The sequence below is a fragment of the Toxoplasma gondii genome, chromosome VI, assembly GCF_000006565.2.
Source record: "Toxoplasma gondii ME49 chromosome VI, whole genome shotgun sequence".
Classification (NCBI taxonomy): Eukaryota; Apicomplexa; class Conoidasida; order Eucoccidiorida; family Sarcocystidae; genus Toxoplasma; species Toxoplasma gondii.
In genome coordinates, this window is record NC_031473.1 from 1,786,340 (window position 1) to 1,810,646 (window position 24,307).

General features: G+C 50.2%; 2 protein-coding genes across 2 annotated transcripts; one reads left to right on the forward strand and one right to left on the reverse strand.

The window, feature by feature from the left end:
• Positions 1–26: 26 nt before the first annotated feature.
• Positions 27–15,424, reverse strand: TGME49_241880 (3'5'-cyclic nucleotide phosphodiesterase domain-containing protein). The gene is made up of 19 exons (XM_002366697.2): positions 12,327–15,424; positions 11,833–12,044; positions 11,459–11,551; positions 10,633–10,735; positions 9,915–10,007; positions 9,464–9,549; positions 8,724–8,778; positions 8,191–8,365; positions 7,695–7,888; positions 7,301–7,354; positions 6,796–6,902; positions 6,434–6,544; positions 5,697–5,802; positions 5,186–5,256; positions 4,543–4,579; positions 3,503–3,639; positions 3,045–3,175; positions 2,266–2,398; positions 27–2,042 (listed from the first exon to the last, which is right to left on the reverse strand). The coding sequence occupies exons 1-19, from the start codon at positions 13,704–13,706 to the stop codon at positions 1,475–1,477; spliced, it is 3,846 nt and encodes a 1,281-aa protein (XP_002366738.1). The 5' UTR covers positions 13,707–15,424; the 3' UTR covers positions 27–1,474.
• Positions 15,425–17,292: 1,868 nt separating this feature from the next.
• Positions 17,293–23,629, forward strand: TGME49_241890 (hypothetical protein). The gene is made up of 7 exons (XM_018780629.1): positions 17,293–18,363; positions 18,646–18,795; positions 19,374–19,407; positions 20,138–20,167; positions 20,853–20,919; positions 21,445–21,525; positions 22,627–23,629. Exons 1-7 carry the CDS (start codon positions 18,327–18,329, stop codon positions 22,753–22,755), a joined length of 528 nt encoding a protein of 175 aa, XP_018637588.1. The 5' UTR covers positions 17,293–18,326; the 3' UTR covers positions 22,756–23,629.
• The last annotated feature ends 678 nt before the right edge of the window (positions 23,630–24,307 follow it).

Below are 24,307 nucleotides of genomic sequence, written 5' to 3' on the forward strand. Positions count from 1 at the left end.
TGGAGGCGCCCGAAAGGGAGAGTCGAGGGCCAAGCATTATAAGGTGTTAAACAAACTGTAGACAGTACAAGCGGGGCAGAACGCGAACATTGTCGAGACACAGAAGCGTCACTTGAACCTACAATCACCTTCCCGAGAAACAACAAATGGCGCTGAAAAAGCGACAGCTCACGCCTCGTCGATTCCTCACTCGCGTTTGTTGTGTCGTCCTTGCCTCCTCCGCGTTGAGCAAAGCGAGAGGGACGCGGCAGCGACAGGAGACAGACGCGGATAAACGCAAAGACACTGCTGTGACCTCCACAAGTGGAGAAGACACCCCGGGGAGAAAAAGTTGACCGAAACGCACCAGGAATTTTTTTTTCAACTTTCCGGCTGAACACTGACTTTGTAAACCAGTAAACAGGAGGGCTGCGCCGGCTTGTGTAAAGAAAAGAATTCGCTTCTCACCGCCTCTGCCGTCACCCTCTACCTTCTCTCCAGTCTACCGCTAAAACTATATACACGATGGCGGGGAGAAAACGCTGTGGACCGGGAACGCATGCAGATGGACTCTCCGAGGCTCTCTCTCCTGCCTCGCTGGCAGCAGCGCCCGTCGTCCAGGCGCGCGAGACGCGGAACAGCCGCTCTTCCACAGGCTGTGCAGTGGAGACAAACAAAGCGCCATAAGTCTGCCTTTTCCCAATCATGCAACCTGTGAGGCCGGCTCTGCCTCACTGTCGAGCGCTCTCCCTAAATGTGAACATTGTGCTCCTTTAGGTCGAGACCTCTTTTTCAAGAACAAGACGTCTTCTTCAACGTCAGGATCTCTTTCGGAACGAGAAGACATCTTCCTTGACGATAAAAAATCTTCGACGCCAGGATCTCTTCCTAAATTACAAGGCATCTTCTTCAACGTCACGACCGCCTCTTCCTCACTGACAAGACATCTTCCTTGAAGATAAAAAATTTTCAACATCGGGATCTCTTTCGAAATGACAAGACGTCTTCCTCAACGTCATCAGCTCTACCTTCATGACGAGACACACTTTTTGATGGGGCCTGCTCCTTCAATTTCATAACTGAGGCCTCTTCTTTAATGACACAATATCTTTTTCAACGTCAAGAACGCTACCTTAATGACAAGACGAATTCGCTAGTGTACAAGACATGTCCTTCAATTAAACAACATGACATCCTTCTTAATGACGAGACATCTTCTTCATCAAGACAATCTCTTCGACATCGACATTTCTTTCGCTACGTCTTCAACTTCAAGACATCTTCCTTGATCCCAAGACATTTTCTTCAACGTCAACTTTTTTGATACCGAGACATCTTCCTCAACGTCATGGTGTCTCGCCTCTGTCAAGTTCGTTTCGTCGAACTCGACATTTTTTTTTCTCCCGACCGTTTTTCAACAAGATCAGCATGTCTTCCTCGACGTTCCAGCTCCTCGCTCTGTCGCTGGGAGCACAGTGTCAAGAACCTGAGGGCGTTAATGCGTCAGTCGCGATTCGAAATGGAGAAGGTCCTTCCTGTCATCTCCCTGCTTCTCGGTTTCGCCGCCGGCGGCCTTCCTGCGGCCCTCTTCGCTTCCGCCTCCCTCGTCTTGTCTGTTCCTCTCGTGCACACCGTCGGAGACACATGTCTCCTCTCCGTCAACTTGGGGCGCGACCTCTGTGGGAGGTCTCTCTCTCAAGGCTTGCGCGGTGTTCCCTGTCTCCTCCTTCCAGTCTGCAGCCCCCGGATCGCGGTCGCGGGACGCCGAGGCGCTCTCTCGCCGCTTCTCGGCAGGCGCGGAGGCACGGGGGGCGCCTGACCCACCGGAACACTCGGGTGTGGGGAAGAAGACCCCCGAGCCTCGCACTTGGTTCTCTGCACAGGATGCTCGCAGGAGACGCTGAGTCGGCGCAATGTTCTTTTGAACGCGCCACTCGAGACGATCTTTCAACACGCAAATGATTGCCTGGTGCTTCGCGTCGATCGCCTCAAACTCCTCCGGCGACGACTGCAGTTGCCGCCAGCGCTCGCTGTTCGCCACCGCGTTCTGGAGACAACAGGTTCTGAAAATACCACTCAAACACAGAGCGGGAGAAACACTGTCGCCAAGAACTGTGGAAAACAGCCTACCGCGCAGCGCCCCCCCACCCCCCTCCCCCCGTCTATTCGAAAGCAAGAGAACGAGACAAAGAGACAAAGAGAAAGAAAAAACAGAAGGAGAGAGGAAGAGACAGGACGCTGAGGGCGGAGAAAGAAGGGACAGCAGTGAGATGAGAGGAAACTCACTGAACCACGTCAGTTGTGTCGACGGCCGCGATTTCTTCGTAAAGCGGAATGATGATGAAGCGAAGAAAACCTTCTTGACCCTTGGGAAAGTCTGCATGCTTCCTCCGGTCAAACATCGGCGTGATTGTGCGTCCTGGTCACGGTCACAGGCAGTAGCAACAAATGCAAAAAACAAATCTCACATCAGCAACAACAGAATGTGATCGTCACATGATATTAAAACCCATATATCACATGCATCACACGCGCATACACTCAAACACGTATACATATGCATATATATATATATACATATATATACATATATATATACATATATATATACATATATATATGTATATATATACATATATATATACATATATATATATATATAGAGAGAGAGAGAGAGAGAGATAGATAGATAGATACCCACATATATGTATGTATAACTGCAAGTAGGTTCTCTCATTTTTCATACAAAACTGTGCAGAGTGGTCTTCACAAGTGTTCTCCATTGACGCACAGGTAGACGCACTTTGTATGCAGACAGAGTGATCGACATGTCCAAACAGATAGACTCGGGCATGTGGAGGCACAAAAAACTATATATACATATATATACATATATATATATATATATATATATATATTGCGTGAATATCAGTCACTGACAGACCGAGGAAGTGTTGTGTCCCGTTGGATGACTTTTGCGCCGGAAAAAAGAGCGAATTTACGACGCGATTGGCGTCTTCCTGGTGGCAGTAGGACGAAGCAGTGAAAAACTCTGAGAAACGAACCTTGCGCTAGTTCAAGGTCGCCTTGTTCGTAGAACTCCGAAGCTGCGCGGTACGACCAGCTCACGTGACTGTCCCAGGAGAGCAAACCATGGCTGAGGTCTCCTCCTTTGATGCACATTCTCAACAGCATCCTGAAGGGAAAAAGAAGTCTCAAGACGGAGCTCCTGAAAGGCCGCAAAAGAAACGAAAACACCACCGTAACCCCCAACAAGCGCAGGTCGCAGGTCTTCCGACGAAGACTCTGGAGCTCTTTACCTGAGAGAAATAGCGAGAAGAAAACACGAGGATCATCTGTTTCGTGTATTGTTCTCTCTCTCGTTGCTCCCGCAGTTGCGCCGAACCCATGGCTATCTGTTCGTCAAGTTCACCAGGAGTCGGTAGATGTGGAGAGAAGCGAGAGCTACGAACGGCAGAAAGGCCTCGTACTCTCTTCTGTATGCAGAGAAAAGGACTCTCACCAAACATCGTCGTCGTTGGTCCTGCAGAAGTCTGGAGAATTTCGACGGAGACGGAACTTTGAAACCATCTCGAAGTGCATCTTCATGTCCGTGGCGAGAATGAGGTCGATCATGCGATTCCGTACGATCTGGAAGTCCTGGAAAGCCACCAGAAAGTGCGTGAAACGCTCAAAACTTGACACACGCGGAAACGTTTCCACCACGACGATGGCCCCGCAGAGTGGCAAATCCACGGAGCGGAAACGCACCCCAGAAAGAATCTCCCACAAGACGCAGGAACAGAAGACATGGAAGAATGAAACAAAAGGAAAAAGTAGAGATACAACGGGTGATGCGATTTACACCACACCCATAAAAAACAAGGCGCGACCGGAATACACTCATCGAGATACTGAGTTTTCTCGAAGCCGTGCTAACCAATAAAACTTCAATCCGGTAAGCGTGTCAACGAGAACTTGCAAACGTTCCTGACATGTGTAGACACTCAGAAAAAACATCCACGGAAACAAGAAGCAAAAGACACCAAAAATACGAGCAGGAACCTAGACGCGCATCTAGGCATAGAAACGCCCAGACGCAAAAAAGCTGCTCACGTAAATGTGCACATGCGAGTCAGTATATATATATATATATATATATATATATATATAGGTATATATATATATACATATATATATATATATATACACATCGATCTAACGAATTACAGCTCTCGTCTGAAGTATCGCGTAGGACTGCAGATCCCAGACGGCAAAGAGCTCTCTACACGGTAAGAGAAGTCCGATAGAATCACGAGACAGATTGCCTACCGAGAGAGACGAGCACAGAACCATGCGAGAACACAAATACATACATGTACACATGTATATACATATATATATATATATATCATGCATCACATGAATATGTGGACGTTGAGAGGTACTTATGAATATGACCGAGAAGGCTGTTTGTCTTTTATGGGTGCCATCTCGTAGAGCAGAGAGACTTTTTTGCCACCACACACGAAAAGTGAAGTTTTTCGTTTCGTCTGCACTCACTTCCGGCGGCAGATGCGTGAAGATATTACACTCCGGCCTGAAGCGGAAACAAAAACGCAGTGGAGGTAGCGGCAGTTCTATGATTTTGCGGAAAAATCCTCGAAAACAGTTCTCGATCTAAAACTCTCACTTCGGTACCCACGCGAAGGTAACGACGCGCATTTGTGCCGTCCCTAACTCTTGACAAAAAATGAAAGGACACAAGGAAAAACGCAAATAAAAATAAACACACACCTGCGCTCGAACATCTGTAGACACGTACACGCGTAGACCTATACAACCGTTTATGCACATGTGTATATCAATAGATGAATCAGCATATATATATATATATATATATATATTTATATATTTGTATGTAAAGTGGGTACAGGTCGGCCTATAAGACGAGGATTTCATCAGCAAAGGATGCCCTGCCCCGGAGAGCCGCAGTCCACGTGAAAGAGGCAGTGAGGGCCAGAGACGCAGTTTCAGCGTAACATGCGGTCAACTTCACTGATTGGCTCTACGTTTCACACGCCAGCTCCGTATGGGCGTCTGCGATATACTGGGCCGAGATACCCCAATATAAGCCGAACCGATACGGCGACAGCGGGGAAACGCGGTCGACTGTTTACTGAAGCCGGGAAGCCGAGAAACTTGCCTGGCGAGAATCTTGAAGGTGAGACATGCATGGAAGTTTTCCAGGACAGCAATGTCATTGTAGATAATGCCCTGAAGAAGCAGGTTTCAACAGACACGCGGAATACATGGTTCGGAAGACCGTCCTGGTTGCGACAAGATATCTTTCCACGGAAGTGGAAAGACATCCACCGCACGACTTCGCAGAGGTGAAAAAAGATTTAGAAAGACGACTGCATGCGTTTACACTGCCAGCAGACGCTTGCACGCTGACACAAACACCGAGACAGGACAGAAAACACCACAGGGGAATCCACGTGAACCTACAGAGAATTCTGTGTAGCTATGGAACTTGATTTCTTGTAAATGTCAAATATGTACGTATGCATGTACATAAACATACGTACTCGTACGTCTGTATACATGCATTTATACATATATATATATATATATATGTATATATATATATATGTATATATATATATATATATGTATATATATGCGTATAAAGAGAAGAAGAGAACAAGACGTACAAGGGGAGATCTACTCGCTACGTAGAACGCGTTGTTCTTTCCTTGGTGGCCAATGTCATGACAGAGCGCAGCGACGATCAGAGCGACGAGTTCGGGTGCCGTGAGGCTGAGAACATATCAGACGCATGAACAACCGTAGACGTCGCAAAGAGACGGATTGGTTTCTTCCTTTTTTCTCCTTCTACATCGAGAATGTGGGGACGCCAAACGCCGAGACAAGGAAGGCGACGCCTGGCAGAGCCTCTCGCGATGGCCACCCGAATGTTTTTGCTAAAAAACATGAAAAGCAACACCGTTTTTCACGAGGACCCCGGGAGAGCTCCAGGCGCATGCCCTTTATAGAGAAACGCACCTACATCTTCGAGGGAAGACAGAGCCTGTGCAGAGGCCTCCGTTTAGGCAGACGTACAGAGTATTGGATGCAAATACTTTGATAGATTCAGAATTAGGCAACTCAACAGATTCACACGTTCAAATGGAGTGAAACAGATATACCCAGACACACAGACAGAGAGAAACTTGTCGAATCTCATGTCGTTTTATACGAATCGAGCTACGCAGACAGGCTGTTTGCGTCGAGTCCACTTACACGCAGACGCACCACCAGCAGGGAGTAGTCGCATGTATTCAGGTGAGGAATGAGCAAGCGGTGTCCAGCGCTAGTTCAGTGTACATGCAGAAGAGGGAGAAGAGAGCCTGTTTTTGTCTGCGCTTTCAAAGACTTTTCGGCTTCTCACCTGCTGGCGAGTTCCAGCTTTCTCGCGAGCCAGACTGTGTTGTGCGCAACCTGTGCGCCGTGGAGATGGTTGTGGTAGATGGTTGGTTGGTAGCACATTTGCGCAACCTTCCTGTCAGATCAAAGGACGAAAACTCGCAAGATCGCGAAGATGAGGAAAACAGAGAAGTCGCCAGTCTGTACGGTTTCTAGCCACGAAAACGCGCTTCACAAAAAGAAGGCTCAGAGATTCGCTTCCTCGTAGGAGCTCGGAAAGGACGCGTCGGTACTGCGCCACAGAAACCTCGCTAGAGGAAGAGAAGACCTCTACAGCACAGGGGGACATTTCTCTCTGGAATCGACTTCTTTTCACAACAGACTTACATGAAATTCTGGACGAAGGACTTCTCACACTCGAATCCCTGAACTTTGCAGAAAATCAAATCGCTTCCTACACAGTAGAGACACCAGCCTTTGCACTGCTGGTCCACCTGCAGGAAAACGAAAAAGCCGCCATCCGACCGCCGCCTGCGTATTTACATGCGAAGAATGAGGGAGGCGGCTGTGCAGACCCTCAGCATGGCTGTAGTAGCGAAACGACACCGGTGAATGCCGTCGCTGTCTCTTGTTGCTTCCTTCCTCCAGGGACTCTTCTTTGCTCGCCTTCTTCCGTAGGTTCTGCTAGAAAGGAGGGCGGTGGTCTGTCTCTTCATGGTGTCTTGAATTTCGTTGTTTGCGTTTCTCCAGGGGATTTCGACACCGTCCTCTGTCTGTGCTTTCCGCCTAGACGTCTGACATGCGTTTTCTTTCCAGGTCAAGAGTTCAACATCCCGCTGCCTCTCAACTTGCTTTCTGTGTGTGTGGAGAGGCGCGCGCGCGCGTCACTTACGTCGATCATGCTTAAGTTCCACTCGATGCTGACTTTCTTCGACAGCATGGCATGCTGAAAAAACAAAGTGCACCCATGCGCGCGCGACTGCATGCAAAGCTTTTTGACGAAAAACATCGATGCAAAAGAACAGCTCAAGGTCTAGCAAGGTCACCTGACAGGAGGGGAAAGGATTGGTTCGGCGAACTATGGTTTGTTTTCAGAAAGGGGACTCTAGAATGTCGCCAGTGAACGACTGTGTCTTTGCGCCTATAGAGGCTCATCAAGGTTTCGAAAGAGCGATGCTTTACATCTTCGAGGGTCACTGCGTTCCTGCCTCACACCTGCCAGATTAGTTCTACGCCTCAAGGAAACAGAAACAAACGCCGATGATGAGTCTTCCCCTTCGCCGTACCAATCGTGCAGGCGGAAACTGAGGAAGATGCGAAAAAAGGATGTTCGCTTCGCAGAGCGACTTCCTCTTGGATCCGTCTCGGCCGTCAGTCCCATGGCTGGCGTCAGGCGGCAGGTCTCGAATGTCGACGATTGCCCAGAGATCCTCGGGGCATACAACGTGGAAACTCGTCATTTCCTGTGCTCCCAGGTCTGCTGCATACGCGGAGGAAAAGAGACGCAAAGCGACTTCCGGATACAATCTCCTCGAGGTTCACGAACGGCGTTTGAAATTGGAGATTTTCGCCGCGTTACGCGCCTTCACTGGAGACCCCAGGAACGACCAGTTTGGATACACTCACGCGAGGCATGCACGCTAAAAGTCAGGGAACACAAAAGCTCCACTTGAGACGCGAAAGAACAAGAACAACAGCCAACATCATAGGGAGGAGGGAGAACGGCAGTGTGAAACCAATTTTAAAGTCACGACAGCGAATGGACGTCCTTTCTTTTCATACCGGAGGACTTTGTGCAAAGGTCTGGGATGTCGTCATCGTCGTCGGAAGAAGCCGAGGCCGAGAGAGTAAGTTGACCAGTGCTGACAAGTCCTCGAGAAGCGACGCCTTCGCCACGAGACCGCGCGCCTATGATGTCCATCAAATTCTCGCGAAGACTCTCGTCGCCATGCCCCTCCTGTGCACCGCGCGTTGCAGAGACGCATGGGCAAAACAAAGTGGAAGACCGCAACGAGAAACGGAACGAGAGAGCACGACGAGGAAGGAGAAGAAGAACGAGAGGAGGATACGAGACACGGAAGGACGCGGTACAGCAGGAAAGGGTACAGGACGAATACAGAACATCACAGAAGTTGAGAAATGAAGCAAGGCAATGACTTCACATGGATTCTCAGGGCGGAACCGTGAGAAAGCCAGTGAGACAGAGTCAGCGAGATCCGCCGGCGTTTCGCGACGCGTCGTGGATCATCTTTCGAGAAAACAGATCAGTCTCTTCATGCAGACCGTGTGGGGACTGTGAAGTCTCAAGAACTCACACCATCCATTCGCAGGGCGAACAGATCGTCTCCAGCAGTCAGAATCATCAAACACCTGAGAAACAGAAACAAGAACATGCGCATGTAGTCCCTTGTAGTTGTTCCCTCTGTAGAAACCTGCGCCGGCATTCGTACTCGCGTGCATGCAGTCGACATCACCACGTAATATACATATATCTGTACACATATACACGTATATATATATATATATATATATATATGAGTGTGTAATATACAGATAAATGCTTGTTGTCGGCAAGAAGCTGTCACTTTCGACGTTTGCATTGACAAGGATGGCACCTGCCCGCCTGTGTTTTTTACCACTGTCTATGCAGAGCGCATGTTTCCGCGATTGTTCGCGCGTCTCTCAAAAGGCCAAGGACGGACTGAACCAGAAAAAAGGCGAAGCCCAACACTACACTAAGCCTTCCCTGCCCCCCCACCCCCTCGCACGAGCGCCAACGAACGAAAGGAGAAAAGGAGGAAGCGAACCGAGAGCTCCGTTCGTTTCTTTTTCGAAGCGGAGAAACGCATGAGTGCCGTGAAGAGGACGCGGGATCGAACCGGGGATTCAACGCAGATCGTGGACTGGCTCCATGTCTCGGAGTGGCGACAAGTCACAGCGACGGAGAAGAGAAGAGACGCGTCGATGAACAGGGAGAAAGAGAGAGACGACTGAAGAGAGAAGTTGCGACCTTTAGAATTCAATGGGACTTGAAAAGAGGTGGAAATCAGCGTACCTGATAAGCATGCCCTCAGACTCGATGAGGTCGGTGCATTTCTTGTACTTCATTTTCTTCCGCGCATGCCGAATCTTCAGTCCAGCCTGTGGGGAGACGGAGAACGAGTCACACCCAGAACTGGTTGAAAGGGTGGACGAAGGAGAGAAAAGCAAAAGAGAACGCAGAAGCGAAAAAGAGCTGAGGAAAAGAGGCACAGATGCACAGGGGGCCAAGCAGAGCCTGATACAGGACTCGAGCGAGATATAAAGGACAGGAGACGAAAAAGAAAAGAGAAAGGGGGAAAGCGGAGAAAGATCGACGCCCGAGAATCGCTCAGGCTGAAGTTTGTCTCTGTTGCAGACAAATACGAAACAAACGGACCGGGGAGAGAGAAGAAGGAGAAAAAAAATGGTCAGTTGAATCTCGGCACATTCGGAAGCCAAAAAGAGCGAAAAGAAAGCATCCTCACTTCGTTGATTAACAAGATCAGCTCCTCGACCAGAGTCGCTGAACCGGACGCGCCAGTGGCCTCCGCACCGATGTCTTGTCCATACCGCGCCCGCTGAGACAGAAGACGTCAGAGAAAGACGCTTGGCAACGTCTCACGCAGTGCAGTTGAACACAAGAAAGAAACTGTGGCGCTGGAGTCGAAAGAGAGAACAGAAAATCGAAGGAAGAGGAGATGAAAGAAGTCCCCTCATCCAGCACGCAAGGCGAAAATCGAACGCCGTGTCTCTTGCTCTCTTGGCGCGAACGGCCGAAAACAACAGGTCAACAACGCGGTCTCAGAATCATGCTTACTGTTCGCACTCTACGAAAGTCAATAGTCAGGAAGGAAAACGTCCACGCAAACAAACAGATGCCCCTTCCACGCTTCTACACATCTACGCATGCACACAAACATGCATGCACGCGCATCTTACATACATACATACGTACATATACATATAGTTATGGATATATAGATATCCATAAATGTATATGATGTCTACACACCTGCGTAACCTGTTGCTCAGAGTGCGGCGGTACGTCCGCTGACGCGCGAAGCAGGAGAAGAGATTCTCAGAAATTCTTGAGAGGGTCTTTTCGGCAGCAGGTGAAACCTTGCGCGACTAACCAAATGCACAAAGGTGGAGAAAAGTCAAACATGTAAAAAGGACGCAGACAACCGCGCCAAAAAGTCTTACTTCGCGTTGGAAGAAAAGGAAACGACGCAGACGCTCTCCCTTCATAGCGTGGTAGAGCGACACCGGAATTACAGTGAACGTGTAAAAGATCGTCGAGAGAAACCTGAAAAAGAAACGCCACCGCTTCCAGAGCTACATCTGGGCACACACGCGCATTTGCCCGGCTCTGCTGATGCGCATAACCGCATCTGCAGTCTGCTAGAACTTCTGCACATGCGTATCTCTGCAAGGCTCCGGAGGCCTACAGTCTTTGCAAGAAGCAGTAGACACCCGCCGAGAAGACACTGGGTGCATTCGTCTGCTGCACTGCTGTTCCTCATGCTGACGACGACCTATAGAATATATATATATATATATATATTTATATGCATAGATCTTACCAACATTTGTATATCAATAGATCATTGCGTGTACGTAATCGGTACTGAATTTCGGTCGGTTTCTGTACGCGGGCGGGTATGTTACAGAGAAGCTCTAGGAAGGGAAGTACCTTCACCAGAGAGACGGCAGGAAATACACGAAAGGCCGGTTAATGGAGAAACAGCGACGGGGACACTGGAGCTCGAAGGGTGCTGGATGGAGTGCATCGCGCGAGTGATGAGCTACCTCGGGAGGAAGAAAGACAGAATGCAAAGACACACAAGCGATGGCTCAACGACCTTCTCGCAAGGGCAGTCACAAGCAGAGACATAAGCAGATCTGCGCCCACACCTGTGCAAATGTTCACATTCGCGTATCCAGACCTGCAGACGCATTTGAGATCTGCGTCTGGATCGACGCACTGCCGCGAGACGTCCGCGCTGCTTGCGAGAGGCGCAGAACTTACAGTGTGTAGTCCTTGTAGGCGAAAGCAAAGGAGATAAGGGCAGTGAGGACGGAGATCATGTTGCCTACCGCGACGTAGAGCATCTTGCGGAGCCTGCGCGCGAGCAACAGAAGGGAAGTCAGTCGCAGATTCTCATTGCGTCTTCGCCCGCTGTTTCCGCCTCTCCGTCATCGTCTCATGGCTTTTCCAGTCTAACGCGTCTCTTCCTCCTGTGCGCCTTCGCATCTTCTTTCTTCCCCCTCCCCCCTCTCCCCTCAGGCTCTTCGTCCGCCCTCCAGACACAGAGTCTCTTCGCCGACTTTGACTCTCTGCGCATCTGTCTCCACGCAGGTTTCTCTGGACTTTCCGGCGTTTTTCGCGAGGCGCGCTCTCACCGAATGCCCGAGCAAATCACGGAGACCGTGAGGAAGAGAACCGAGAAGGCGATGTATCCCTGGGAGGCGACGAAGCCTGCGAGGCCGAAGGAAGTATCGAGCAGCGGCGGAGCAAGACGAGAACTTGACTCGCCGTAGTCGTTGATGATGTACGGGTCGAGTCCAATCCAGACAGCGACAGCAGCTGCCAGCGCGACGGGAGTGATCGTTGCCTGTCGAGAAAAACAAAGGAACAGACACTGCAGGGGATCCGCCGGCGTCGGCAGTTCCGACTCGAGAAAAAGGTCCTTCCTGGCGTTCAACTCAAGACACGGAAAAACTGTCCGCCGCATCCGTCGGCTCTCACTCGTCGATGTCTTCTCTGTTGTGTCTGTCGCTGACTTCCTCCTTGTCGCTTCACTCTATACTCTTCTGTTTCTTTCTGTTCCGTGTCTCTCTCGTTCGCTTCTCTCCCGTATTTTCTCAGCGTTTCTTTCTCCCTTCGAGTGCCTCACCAGACCAATCGACGCAGTCCCAAAGTCTTCAGTGAAGCACGGGCGCCAGTGGTACGCCTCGTACATGGGGACGGCGCCTTCCTCGGCCTTTCGAAGTTCCTTCTCTTTTCGGTTGAACCGCTCGACGGCGACTCCTCCAGTTTGTCTCCAGAGGAAAACGACGAAAATGCTGAGCGCGGAAATCATCCAAGAGACGACGAAGGGGGCAACCATGCGCCTACTGCTCGTGACCGCAGGCCGCGTCAGCACACAGAGACAGTAAATCGTCCATGTGCAGATGATCCAGGCAGTGTGGAAGAGCAGAAGGTACCCTGAGAGTGCGGGGCATCTGTACAGCGCGTAGGAGCGCTCGAGGTTTTTCGACGAGAAGTAGCAAGGAATCCCCGTGGTGGCCATGTCAAAGTACTTGCGGTCTTCCTCAGAAAAGAATTTGTACACCGAGTGCTTGCTCCACTTCAAATACAAAGCCTCCAGAGTGCCTCGGCCCCGCAAATGCGGTGGGGTGTCTGTGTCCAGCATCTCTTCTTCCTCTTTCTCCTCCATTTCCCTCTCCTTCTTTCGCTCCTTCTTCCTCTCCTTGACTCCTCTCTCCGTCGGGGTCTCGCACCCATTCCAGGTTCGACAGCCGAGCTCAACGCTGTCGACGACAGAGCCATCGACGCGTATCGTCACTGCGCGCCGTGAGCTGCTGCTCTCGTGGGGAGAACTGCGAGTGCATACATCTCGAACCTTGGTCGAAACGAGGCGCTCCGGCTCCTCCCTCACAGCCACAGACTGAAGTCTCCCCGCCTCGCCGTTCGCCCCCTGCTTCGAGAAGGCCAGCCGCATCGAGTCGCGCCTCGAGTCCTTCCGGGTCGCTTCGAAGCTCACCTTGGTGCTCAGATTCCTGCTGGCCTTCTCAGTCCCTGCGCCCTGTAGGACGGAGCCTGCAAGGAGCGAGAGCCCAGAGTTCAGTCCCCACAACACACGCGGCGATGTGCACAGGCGCGAGACCGCCGGCAGCGGAACGCCTGTCCCGCTCTCGCCTTCCTCGACCTTCATGTCTGGACTCGCACCGTCAGTCCGGAGACGCATAGGACAGTCCTCGCCCAAGACTGTCGAGTTGAGCGAGAGCCGCGCAGAGCGTCCCTGGAACTTGCAGGAGCCTGGAAACTCCCCGGCACTGTGCTTTGGCACAAAAGGCTCTGCGTCCAGGGGTCGCCGCAGGTCGTCGCGCGGCTCCGAGAGGCCAACGAGTCCGAAGCGGTTGTGAGGCGTGGAGGCCTCGCCAGCGCCCGGCCGACCTTCCAAGTCGTTCCCTTCCTCAAGAGCGCCGTCGGCCTCATTCCGCCTGCCCGCGCGCGTCGCCATGCGCGTCGCCGCAGACCGCAGACGCCCCATCTTCCGGAACAACAACGCGAGAAAAAACTTGACAAAGGCGAAGAACGCGCGCTCCACAGGATACCGGCGAGTCGCGGGAAGAGGAAGGCTACATGCGGAGGAAGACTCGAGGAAGCTCAGGCGGACACCGCACTCGACAGGTCAGCAGCTGTGGAGGAGTTCAGGCGCCTCATTGTGGACCTCTCCGCGGAGACAAAAAGACGAAAAGTCGCGAATCGCACTGGGGTGTGACAGAACTATGGCACAGTGATGGATACACAGCGAAACCGTATCATGTGTGACTCGTCACTCTACAAGGATTCGATTGGCCGCTCTGCACCGACCGAGGTCGAAAAACCCTGGAGATGCTGTGGAGGCCCAACGACGGCGGAGACGACGCGGAAAGCCGAAGCAGGAGCCGGAAGTTCGTCGACGCCGGCACGCGCTCAAGCGGACAACACGAGGCAGAACGACAAAGACTGCGTTTTTTGCCCGCGGTGAGAAGCGAAAACCTATAGCCAAACAAGGAGACCGATTGCTGCCTCCAGAAAGATCCCGGTATCCACGCAGAAAGGCGCGACTCAGAGACTTCCACGGCTTCCTCGGCGCTACGTGGGGGTCACGACACTGTGCCCCAAAACGCGGAAAATCAAAAAAGCGAGGGCAGTCCGGGGAGAAAGGCGCGCGGCTTGAGCCTCAGATCCCTGCACCCCGAGACCGGCACCCCAGGCCCGACTGGGCAGAGAGGACGAAATTCGCACGACGGAAAAGCGCAGCGAAAAGCGCTTTTCTGCCAAGACAAACACTGGAAAGTTGTAGGAGCGAAACCCAGAAGCTGGCGAGCGCGCGCGGCAAGAACTCTGGGCTCAACGGGGGCCAGAGTGACGGACTCGTCCCCGCTGTATGCCACAGAGAGTCACCGAAGCGCAATGTACGACGACTTCACGTACCTGATTTCTTAAAACTTGAAATTCGGGCGTTCCTGAAGAGCTCTAAACCGAGGCGCTGCCTCGCGTGATCTGTGCACTGGACGCTCGCGGCATCCCGCGAAGTCGTTGGAACAGGCCTGGACACACGGGGTTGGTTTCACAGGAACTGTGAAACGGGTGGAGAACAAAGATGCACATTCAGTTGACACACGGAAAATGACGGCGAATTCCTCGTGAAATCACACACGGAGTCTCCAGCGCCGCGGGGCGTCGCTAGAACCACAGGGTCGGCGCCTAGACAAGAACCCACAGTTCATCCTGAGGCTCCTTTCCCCCGGCAAGAAAAACGGACATCAAAGTGTGGAAGGAAGAGCGTAGAACGCGCAAACCGGCAAACGCAACTTCACCACCCCCATTCGCGGGGCTTGGAGACTCGTGGGCCTGCTGGCCGCTAGTCAGCGCTCCTCCTGTTCCCGCGATATTGTGCGAAACTGCGTACAGACAGGTGGAAACGAGGGAAACGGCGTGCAAGTTCTGCGGGATTTGTCGGCAGTAACGAGGACACACAGCTCCCAGCCCCAAGAGACAAATCCATGCTTTTAAAAAAATACCCAGCTTCGCGAGACGACACTGGAAAATGTAGGCCTCAGGTCCTTGCGAGGAAGACCAGCTGACAGTGCCTCGCTCTCGGCAGCGGCCCGCCGACACAGAACTCCCAGAGAATCTAAACCGGGCGCGGGATTCAAGACCTTTAAAACCGTCACCCTTGAAGTCGGAGTTCTTTGGAAGTGCTCCAGGAGAACAGTCACTTTTGATCATGTGAAAACCTGCCGCAAGCGAAGCCTCCTTCAGCGCGGACCTCTGCGCGTTACGATCCTCGCCGGGGGGAGTGCCGGCGCGGGGAACATCTCGGTACCCCACACACACTGGACGACCAGACGGATCCTCGCATACGCAGGATTCTACTCAGGCGCCGAGGCAGGCTAGGTCTGCCTTCTCTACATAAAATCCGTCCTTGCCTACTAATATATATATATATATATATGTATACGCATATGCGTAGACCACTTACGTTTTCCAGGCGTAAAAAGTATGCAATAGAACCTGCTCGTATGTGGGGACAAATACGCATAGACCAGCTACGCTCTCTTCCTTTACAGAGGACACAAACACATATTTTTATATAGATATATAGATATATATACATGGTTATTCACGCATATGCATACACCATCTAGTTCCATTTGAAAAATGAGGATAAACAAATCCATCTTTATCTATCTATTTGTACAGATATATATATTAACATATCTGCACCTAACCTTGCACCATCTACGTAACATTTGTGAAAATTATTTCCATATATATAAATATATATATGTACGTCACACGTATGCCACCCTGGTCCCATATGTACACAGGATAGAAGTATATATATATATATATATATATATATATATGCATATGCTTGAGCCATCTAGGACGCATATGTGCAGAAGACATACATGTATGCATATATTTATGCATAAATATATATACCTATTAATGCATATGTGTACATATACGCGTTCTCGACTGGAAATGCGGAGTTCCGGTTCTTAACTGAAAGTGCCTTTCCCTGTAAATCGAGATCGGCTGTTTCTTCGCCACAGGCACTGCAGGTGTCATTCCAGTTAGAAGAAGCCAACAGTCCACGCTTTTTAGGAGTTGTTTAAAGTTTACACCAGGATCGGCCATATAATTTGTGCGCGTAGGGTGAAGAGCAGAGAAGCCACAAAGGGGGGCAGCGTTGTCCAGAGTCGCGCATGGCCTGCTGTGAAGCGCCTCTCCGTTGGAGGCCGTGGAAAAGTCGATCTGCACTGAGAACGCACAGTCATTTCTGTCGTTCACCAAGTCCGCAAATCGCTCTGTTTCCCCAGTGTTACTCTAGTGAGCTGGCGCTGCGACCTGCGGTGCTTTTCTGCACACAAATCGGGCGTCCAGAGACCTTCGACCGTTTTTTCCTGAGACGCGCGCCTTTTCGTTAAACGCCGAGAGCCAAGCGAAGTGCCAGCTAAACTGTAAGCGAGAAAGACAGAGTCCAACTTCGAGTTTCTGTGCTACGCAGGAATTCGCGTTCAACTGCTCTCTCGTCTGGTGGCTTCGCCTCCCTGAGGTGTACACGAGTCTCTGGCGCGAACGCGTCCGGGGTTTGTCAGGGGGGGAGGGCTTACGGTTCCGTCGATAAATGTTAAAATGCTCGGCGCTTTTTAGTTCAAATACCTGTCATGCAGAGTTTTAATCAGGAGTTCTGTACAGCTCATGCCTTGCAGTCGATTCTCCCAGCGAATCGCCGTCGGAAAAGATCCTTTTTTACGCGCTCTGTGGCTGCTTCGGCGTCCCCAGTGCTCGAGCAAGTAGTCTCGCGACACAGAAGAGAGGACTCTTCGCACAGCCGCGCAGCTGCGGCTCCACAAAACAAGAAAACTCTTGCGAGGCGACTCCACATCTTCTTCGGAGCGGACGGAAGCCGTCGACCCGAGCAAAGACCGTGAAAACCAAGGTGCCGGACCTGGTCGGTTTCTGTCGAGGTCTCTGCCAAGGGTCTGTTTGTTGCTTCCTGGCTATTCTGGACTGTCCTCACTCCCGCTGTGCATGCGCATGCGTTCTGGGCATTTCGGGGAGAGTTGGCGAGCAAAAGAACGTCAGAAAAAGCGGATTTCCGGAGCTTGCGACGCGTTTGAAACGTCGCGGGTCCTCACATTTCCTGTCCCCCTTCGTCTGACAGGCGAGAGGTTCCCTTCCCCCTCCGTTTCTGTGTCTCTCGTTAGGTAAAGTCTCGGATACACTCGATGTGTGTACGCGAGCTGCAACGAACATCGTTCGATTTGAAATCTCGACCGTCTTTCCCCTTCTCCATGCCGCCTCACAGAGTTCTCGGACGTCAACGTCCTTTCCATCTTTCCTTTTCCTCACCAACGTCCTCTTGATCTCGTCTTCATCAACCTTTTCTCCTCGTCCTTTCTCCTCTCTGCTAGCGTCCTGTACAAGACATTTTCCTGCGGAAGCGAAAGACTCTCTGACCGGCGCCGGCATCTGCACCAAGACGCCCTATAGAAACGGGAGTGTACCTACACAGATATACGCATACATACATATATATATATATATATGTATATGTATATATGAGTAGATACAAGTAGATTTCAGATGTATAAACTCCCTTCACAAGGCTTTTTAGCGGATAGGATCTGAAAGGACAACTCAGTTCCTCGTGACTGCGCCACAGGATTTGCGTGCAATTAAAAAAAAAACTTTTTTGTTCAATTGTGGCGTCCTTCGCAATACCTTTCTTCGGAGTATCTGCTTCCCGCGTTACCTGCGTTCTGACGAAAAGACACCGGCGAGAATCGCGAAAAAAAAATTCTGTGAGAAAGGGTGCACTGTCGCCACTCTCTTGTTCGCTGTCTCCTCGTTCCGAAACATTTCGAGTCCTTTTTCCTCGAGGCGTCTTCTTGGCGACCTTGTTCTCTCTCACCGTCCTCTCGCTCTCCTTTGCTCCGATTCGTCGCGAGGCCGACGGACACAGCCCTTTCAACGCACCGTCAAGCGCAAAGGCCAGTTTGTTTTCTTTTCCCCGTCTTTTTCTCCGCTGTCTCCTCCGTCTCCTTGCGCAGTTGTCGCTCTCGAATCGCCGCTTCTTCTCTTGCTTCGCGTTCTCCTCTTCTCCGCAATGCCTCGAGGTACTGCTGGAGCTGCGTTTTCTGGAGGTGAGTCTTCCAGACGACTCACACAGTTGCTTCTTCTCGGAGCGGCGAAGTTGTCTTCCGCGACCTCTGTCTCGGAGAAGGCTGCGGCTCAGAATCTTTTCTCCGCAAGCAGCGGAGTGCCTGCACCGCGCAGGTTTTTCTGCTGAGCCTCTCGACGCAAGGATCGTGGAAAACGTTTTGCGCTGCGACTGCTGAAGAGGGGAGATCCGAGGGTCGGAGTTGAAGAGGAAAGACACTTTGCAGAAAGCCTTCCCGCGACTCGTTCTCTTCTGTCTTTTTCAGGACCAATGACTGAGAGCGAGGCGACTGCGGCGCCAGGCTGCATGCGTGCGATTCAGGGTCACTGGGTCACCGTGTACCCTGTCGCTTCTCCAAACATCTGGGAGATCAAAAGTGAAATCGAAAAAGAAGTTGCTCCCTGCTGTGATTATGGTAACGCAGCTGCGGCCACACTTCGCTCTCTGTGTGCCCACAAAGCCCCTATGCATATATAAATATCTATATCTATATATCTATATCTATATCTATATATATATATATAAATATATAAAAATATATATGTATATATGTATATATACATATAAATACCTTCACCAATATACATCTATATTATTTATACACGTTTGCATCTGTCTATACACATCTAATATACATACATATATATAGTTTTTTTTTCTATTTGTACGCATATGCTCATATCTGCATAATATGCATTGGTACACGTGTCTTCATACAAAAATATTAGAGTGCATTTATTCATACATATACATACATATATACATATACATACATATATATATATATAAATATATATATTTACGAACATCTGTTTGCACGTGTGGTAAGCATGCATCAACTGTCTTGTACAGCGGTAAGTGTGTACATATATATACATATATATATATATATATATTTATTTGTGTGTGTGTGTATGCCGAGGGGTGCCGCGTTTTCTTGCCTCGTCTCAGCCTGCTCGCTTGTGGTCCGCTGTGTTCATTTGTCTGCTGCAGTCTACGACAGTTCTCTGAGAGAGTTGCACATTTGGTAAGCGCGAGGACGCAGGGAAAGTCAAGACAGCTTTTTTTCCGTGTAGAAGGCTTTCCAGTGCGTATTTTTAGTCCGTAAGGAGGTTCCAGTTTTCGAAACGGCGTCTACTCCTTTAAGTATGTTGCATGCATCTTCTTCTCAAGAAGCTGCCATGCTTCCCTAGCCACCTAGCTAAGCATGTTGGCTTGACGCGAGAAATGCGTTGCCTGCGAATGTTGCGTCTGTCATCTCGCTGGCGCAGCTGGCTGCTGAATCATAGGTTACGCACAAGAGAGGCCCCGCAAGTTCTTCTGAGTCTCCGTCTCCCCTTGCATGCAAGAGCAGCCGCGCTCGACTCTTCGTATGATCCGAGAAAAACAGTTGAAGCAGTCCACTGTCATGTCTGTTTTGGAGAACTCCGCGACGCGTCCAGCTGCAGGAGCTCTTTTGATGAACGCAGGTGCATGGTCGACTGTCCTTGCCCTCGTTGTCTCTAGGACTCGCCACGAGAGCGTCTCGAGCGTCGAGTGCATGCAGTGATCTTCTGCGGTGTGCGTGTGTGTGTGTCGATCTGCGATGCTCGGTGTCGAGGATGCAGCCTTTTTTCGCGTTCGCTTTTGTACGCCTTTCTTCTCCATTCACGCATCCGTTTCGTCTCAGATTTCGAGCTTCTTTCCAGCTCGACAGGCTTTCTGCAGAGAGTCCTCACCCTCTCTGTAGGGCCGTCTCCGTCTCTGTGTGCGTTCAGCTTTCAATCGGAGGCTCTGGCGAACTCTGCGTGAGTTTTGAAAGGTTTCTGCTTCAGGCCTCGTCGCACACTGCGTATTCAAGTAGAAGTTTCTTTCCATTCACTTCTCCCCGAGAACGTCGGCGGAAACAATGCGTTGCCTCTGCCTCAGCCCACTCGTACCGTTGCTTTCGCGGCTTTCTGTAGTGTTGCATGTGTGAGAAACCGAGTCGGCAAACAGTCGCCTGTTCAACATTGGTCTTCCTTTGCGTATGCGTACGTAAATATGTATACTTACGCGCTCGAATGCATATGTTTGCATGAATATACACATGCATATTTATACACGAAAATAAATATAAAGAGAGAGACACGTATCTGTGTAAAGATATCTGTGTGTAGACACATACAAAAACATGTGCATATGTGAATCCGGAAATATAGACGAATATACGAATATATCTCCATATATATATATATATATATACATATATATGTATTTGTGTGTATAGGTATAAATCAGCTTGTGAATGTACGGTTCAGATAGAAAGATTTGGAGAGAACTTTTTTACACATTTGTTTCTCTGCGAGTTGTGTTTTAGGTTTCAGTTGACTCTACGAATTTCCGTGTGCGAGTTTAGACCTGCACTCGTGTCTTGGCTGGTGCTTTGCAATGTTTCTCGTTGAGTTTCGCCTGCCTCCACTGCGGCAAACGCTTTTCTGTGGACCTGTTCAGCGTCCTTCTAGGCGGCGGTGCCATTGCGTTCAGTCCCCAGTTTTCTACTCGCTTCTGCTCAAACCCTGTGAGTTCTCTTTTGTCACAAATCCCTTGCCCTTTTTAAATTTTTCCGTAGGAAAACATATTTCTGCAGTTGCTCCACGGGCCTCGAAGCACACCTAAACGCATGCATTCAACTGTATCTCTATGGAATGCATTCTACATGTGCGTATAGAAGCGCATGTCTGCATTCATATGTCTGTCGCTGTGCCTACGTTTTCATCCCCATATTCCAAAGTAATTATGTGCACACATGCATATATGTGTATATGCAATATAGATAGATAGAAATAGATAGAGAGATAGATAGATATAGATAGATATAGATAGATAGATGTACATATGCCTAGGCGGCGGTGGAGCATCGAAGAAGAACCTCAAGATGCGGTTAACTCTGAAACGAAAGGGACCGATTTGGTCGCCGCTATGATATCGAGGGGTTTGTGGCTGGTTTTTCTGGTTTTTTGTTTTTGCGTGGAGCGAGAAAACACCACGTCGAACTCTTCGCCGACCGACTGGTGTCGCTGCATGCGTTTCTCCCCCCTGACAGGACATTCTTCGACGTCGAGTGATCACGGACTTCTCTGACGATTGGCCGATGCGCTGGGAGCAACGATATCTTCTGTTCAAGGTACACTTGCCTGTTTTCATGTCCCCCGTTGACGTTTGTCTTTTTTCATTTCGCGTCCACGCAGTTGTCGAGGACGCCTACGAAGTTGGGTCCTCACCGGGTGTTTCGTCTGCTGATTTCGGGGAAGACAGGAGACGCTCGTCTCCCTAGCGCCTTCCAGATCTGTCTGTTCGTCGCTGCGCGTGGAACGCCTGTCTCTCTGGAGTTCGACAGTTTTTTTGCCGGCGCCGTTCGAAGGTCTGGCGAGTCCACGCCGAGATAAAACTCCAGGCGCAGAACGAGCGACATGCGCTTGCTGCGGCTTGCATGAGTGGTGACCTCTCGCGTCTTTTCCTCGCACGTGCCTCTCTGTCTCTCTGTCTCTCTGCTGTATTGTGGGGCGTCTCTGGTTTTCAACAGTTGTTGATGTCTGTGCGTTCCAAGCAGAGAGCTCACGAAGGCAGAGAACCTGCGGCTCTGCGTAGGTCGAGGCCTTCTGTTCAATTCGCACCTATGCCGAGAAGCCTCTTCTGTGTGAGGAGCTCTCTTTCTTCGTTTCGTCGTGATCCGACACCGAGACAAGAGTGAAATAAACGCCGAGACCTGCAGAACCATGTGTGTCTGTGACAACTGCGTAGCGAGTGTTTTTCCTCCGTTTCTTTCTCCACGCACTCGGGTTTCCTTCTCGACTTTTCCTTCCCTCTCGAATGCATGTTTTTCCTGTCTCCGGTTTCTCGTCTTCTTCTCCGTCCTCGATGCGCGGTCGCTCTCGCCTCTCTCTCGCCTCTCTCTCGCTGTTCAAGACGTCCAAAGAAAGGGACTCGCGACCTTTGCGCATGCGAAATGCGGTGTGGTGTACCTCCGCAGCCGGCTGGACTCTGTGCAGTTTTCGACGACAGCTGCTCAAGCACTGAACGGCGTCGTTGCCAGTGCCTGTCGGCCAGACCCAGCTGTTTCAGTTCTTTGGAGTTCTTGTGGAAGCGTGTGTTTTCGACGCAAGGCATGAATTTTCCTGAACAGAAGTTTGCGGATTTTTCGTCGACAGAACTCCTCCTCTAGGAGAGAGAAGGTTCAGAGGCGTTCTCCGCATGCTCGTATCTCTCGCGGCTGTTCTGCATGCAGGTCCCGAATCTTTTTCTCGAGTTGTGTGAGGGATTCTGCGACGCCTTCTGTCGATTTCTCTTTGGCGCCAGATGTCAACGCTCTCGGCGGTCATCCCGAAGAGAGGAACGCGGCGAAGAAAGAAAGTGAGTTTTCCTCTTTGGTGTTCGGTCGCCCAGCTACGACCGCGGCGACCAAGACGCAGCGGCCAGAGTCCTGGACTTCGGTGGAAGCACAACGCCGAGAGAGAGGAACGAGAACTCGCGCACACCGCCTGAAGGAGAGAAGCGAGACGAAGGCGAGGACAAGAGGAAAAAGAGACAAAGAGGACGAACGTTTGAGGCAGCGAAACGGATGCCGATCCAAGATCCAAGCCGGAGAGCGAATTCCAGATGACACAGAGTAAACGAGAGATGTTCCTCGACTCGAAGGAAATGCAGACACGCACGGAGCGAGGGAGAAAGAGAGGCAGAGGGAAGCGAGATGCACATTCACAGAGTGATGCATAAAGTGATGCATGGAAGTAGATTTACAGAGCATGCAAATATGTCGAAACGGAGAGAAGCAAGCAAAGGCCTGCGGCGTCGAGCATGGGAACTGTTGGGGCAAGGGAAGCTGAAAGTATGAGAACAGCAAATGCGCGCGAGGAAAACTGCGAGAAGAATCAAAGTTTTTTTTTTAAGAGCGTCTCTTCACTGCCCCCACCGGGTGCTGGTAGGGACGCGAGAGCAGTCTGCATGTCTCTGCGAAATGAAGATGCTGTGACAGTTTTGAGTCTTTTTCCTGTTCCGCCTCTGCTTTTTTGGCGGCAACTTAGACGGGAGAGGAACCGCAGAGAAGCCTGTGTTTTGAGTGGGGTCTTCGAAAAGAAATCAAAAAAGTGTGTCTGTAAATCCAAGTTCACCTACAAAGCAGAGATGGAGAGGTTAGAAAAGTGGACAAAAAGCAGGCAGATACAATGACACTAACAGTTGCACACCTGCCTCTGTATTCCCCATAGTGAAGCTGTGGATGCACAAACCTGTACATGTATATATATATATATATATATATGCATACATATATATATATATATATATATATACCGCACTCGTAGAAAGACACACATATGCAGTCACATGCATAGGTGGGTCTCAGCCTGTGTGTACACCTACATTCGCGTGCATCTATACAAATATCCAGTTGAATGTTTTGTGTCTACAGTTAGATGCATAGACATATATATATATATATATATATATATATATATATATATATATTGCACATATGTATATCTACATATACAAATATACATATTTGAAGAATGTATTCAACGTAGGACCCGAGGGGGAGCGTAGCCGGTGCTAAGTCGTGGAGTCCAGGGTCCGTGAGGGAAGAGGAAGAGAGTTATTCTTTTTCTCCTTTTTTTTAAAATTGGAAACTCGTATTTGCTTAATCTCTGTCCGATGTCGTTTTGGAAACGCGCATGTTCCTTTGTTTCGCGAGAAAAGTTTCCCGAGTGGTTCTCGCATCTCTGCGACTCGCTCTGACACACTTTGGTTTGGGCAATTCTCTGACTGGCGAATCTGCGCAGCCATCAATAATCCATGTATCTCCATGCGTTTACACCAGGACAAATGAATGGTGCCTCTCACCCAGAGAAAGACACATGAAGTATATATATATATATATATATATATATATATATACATATATATATGAA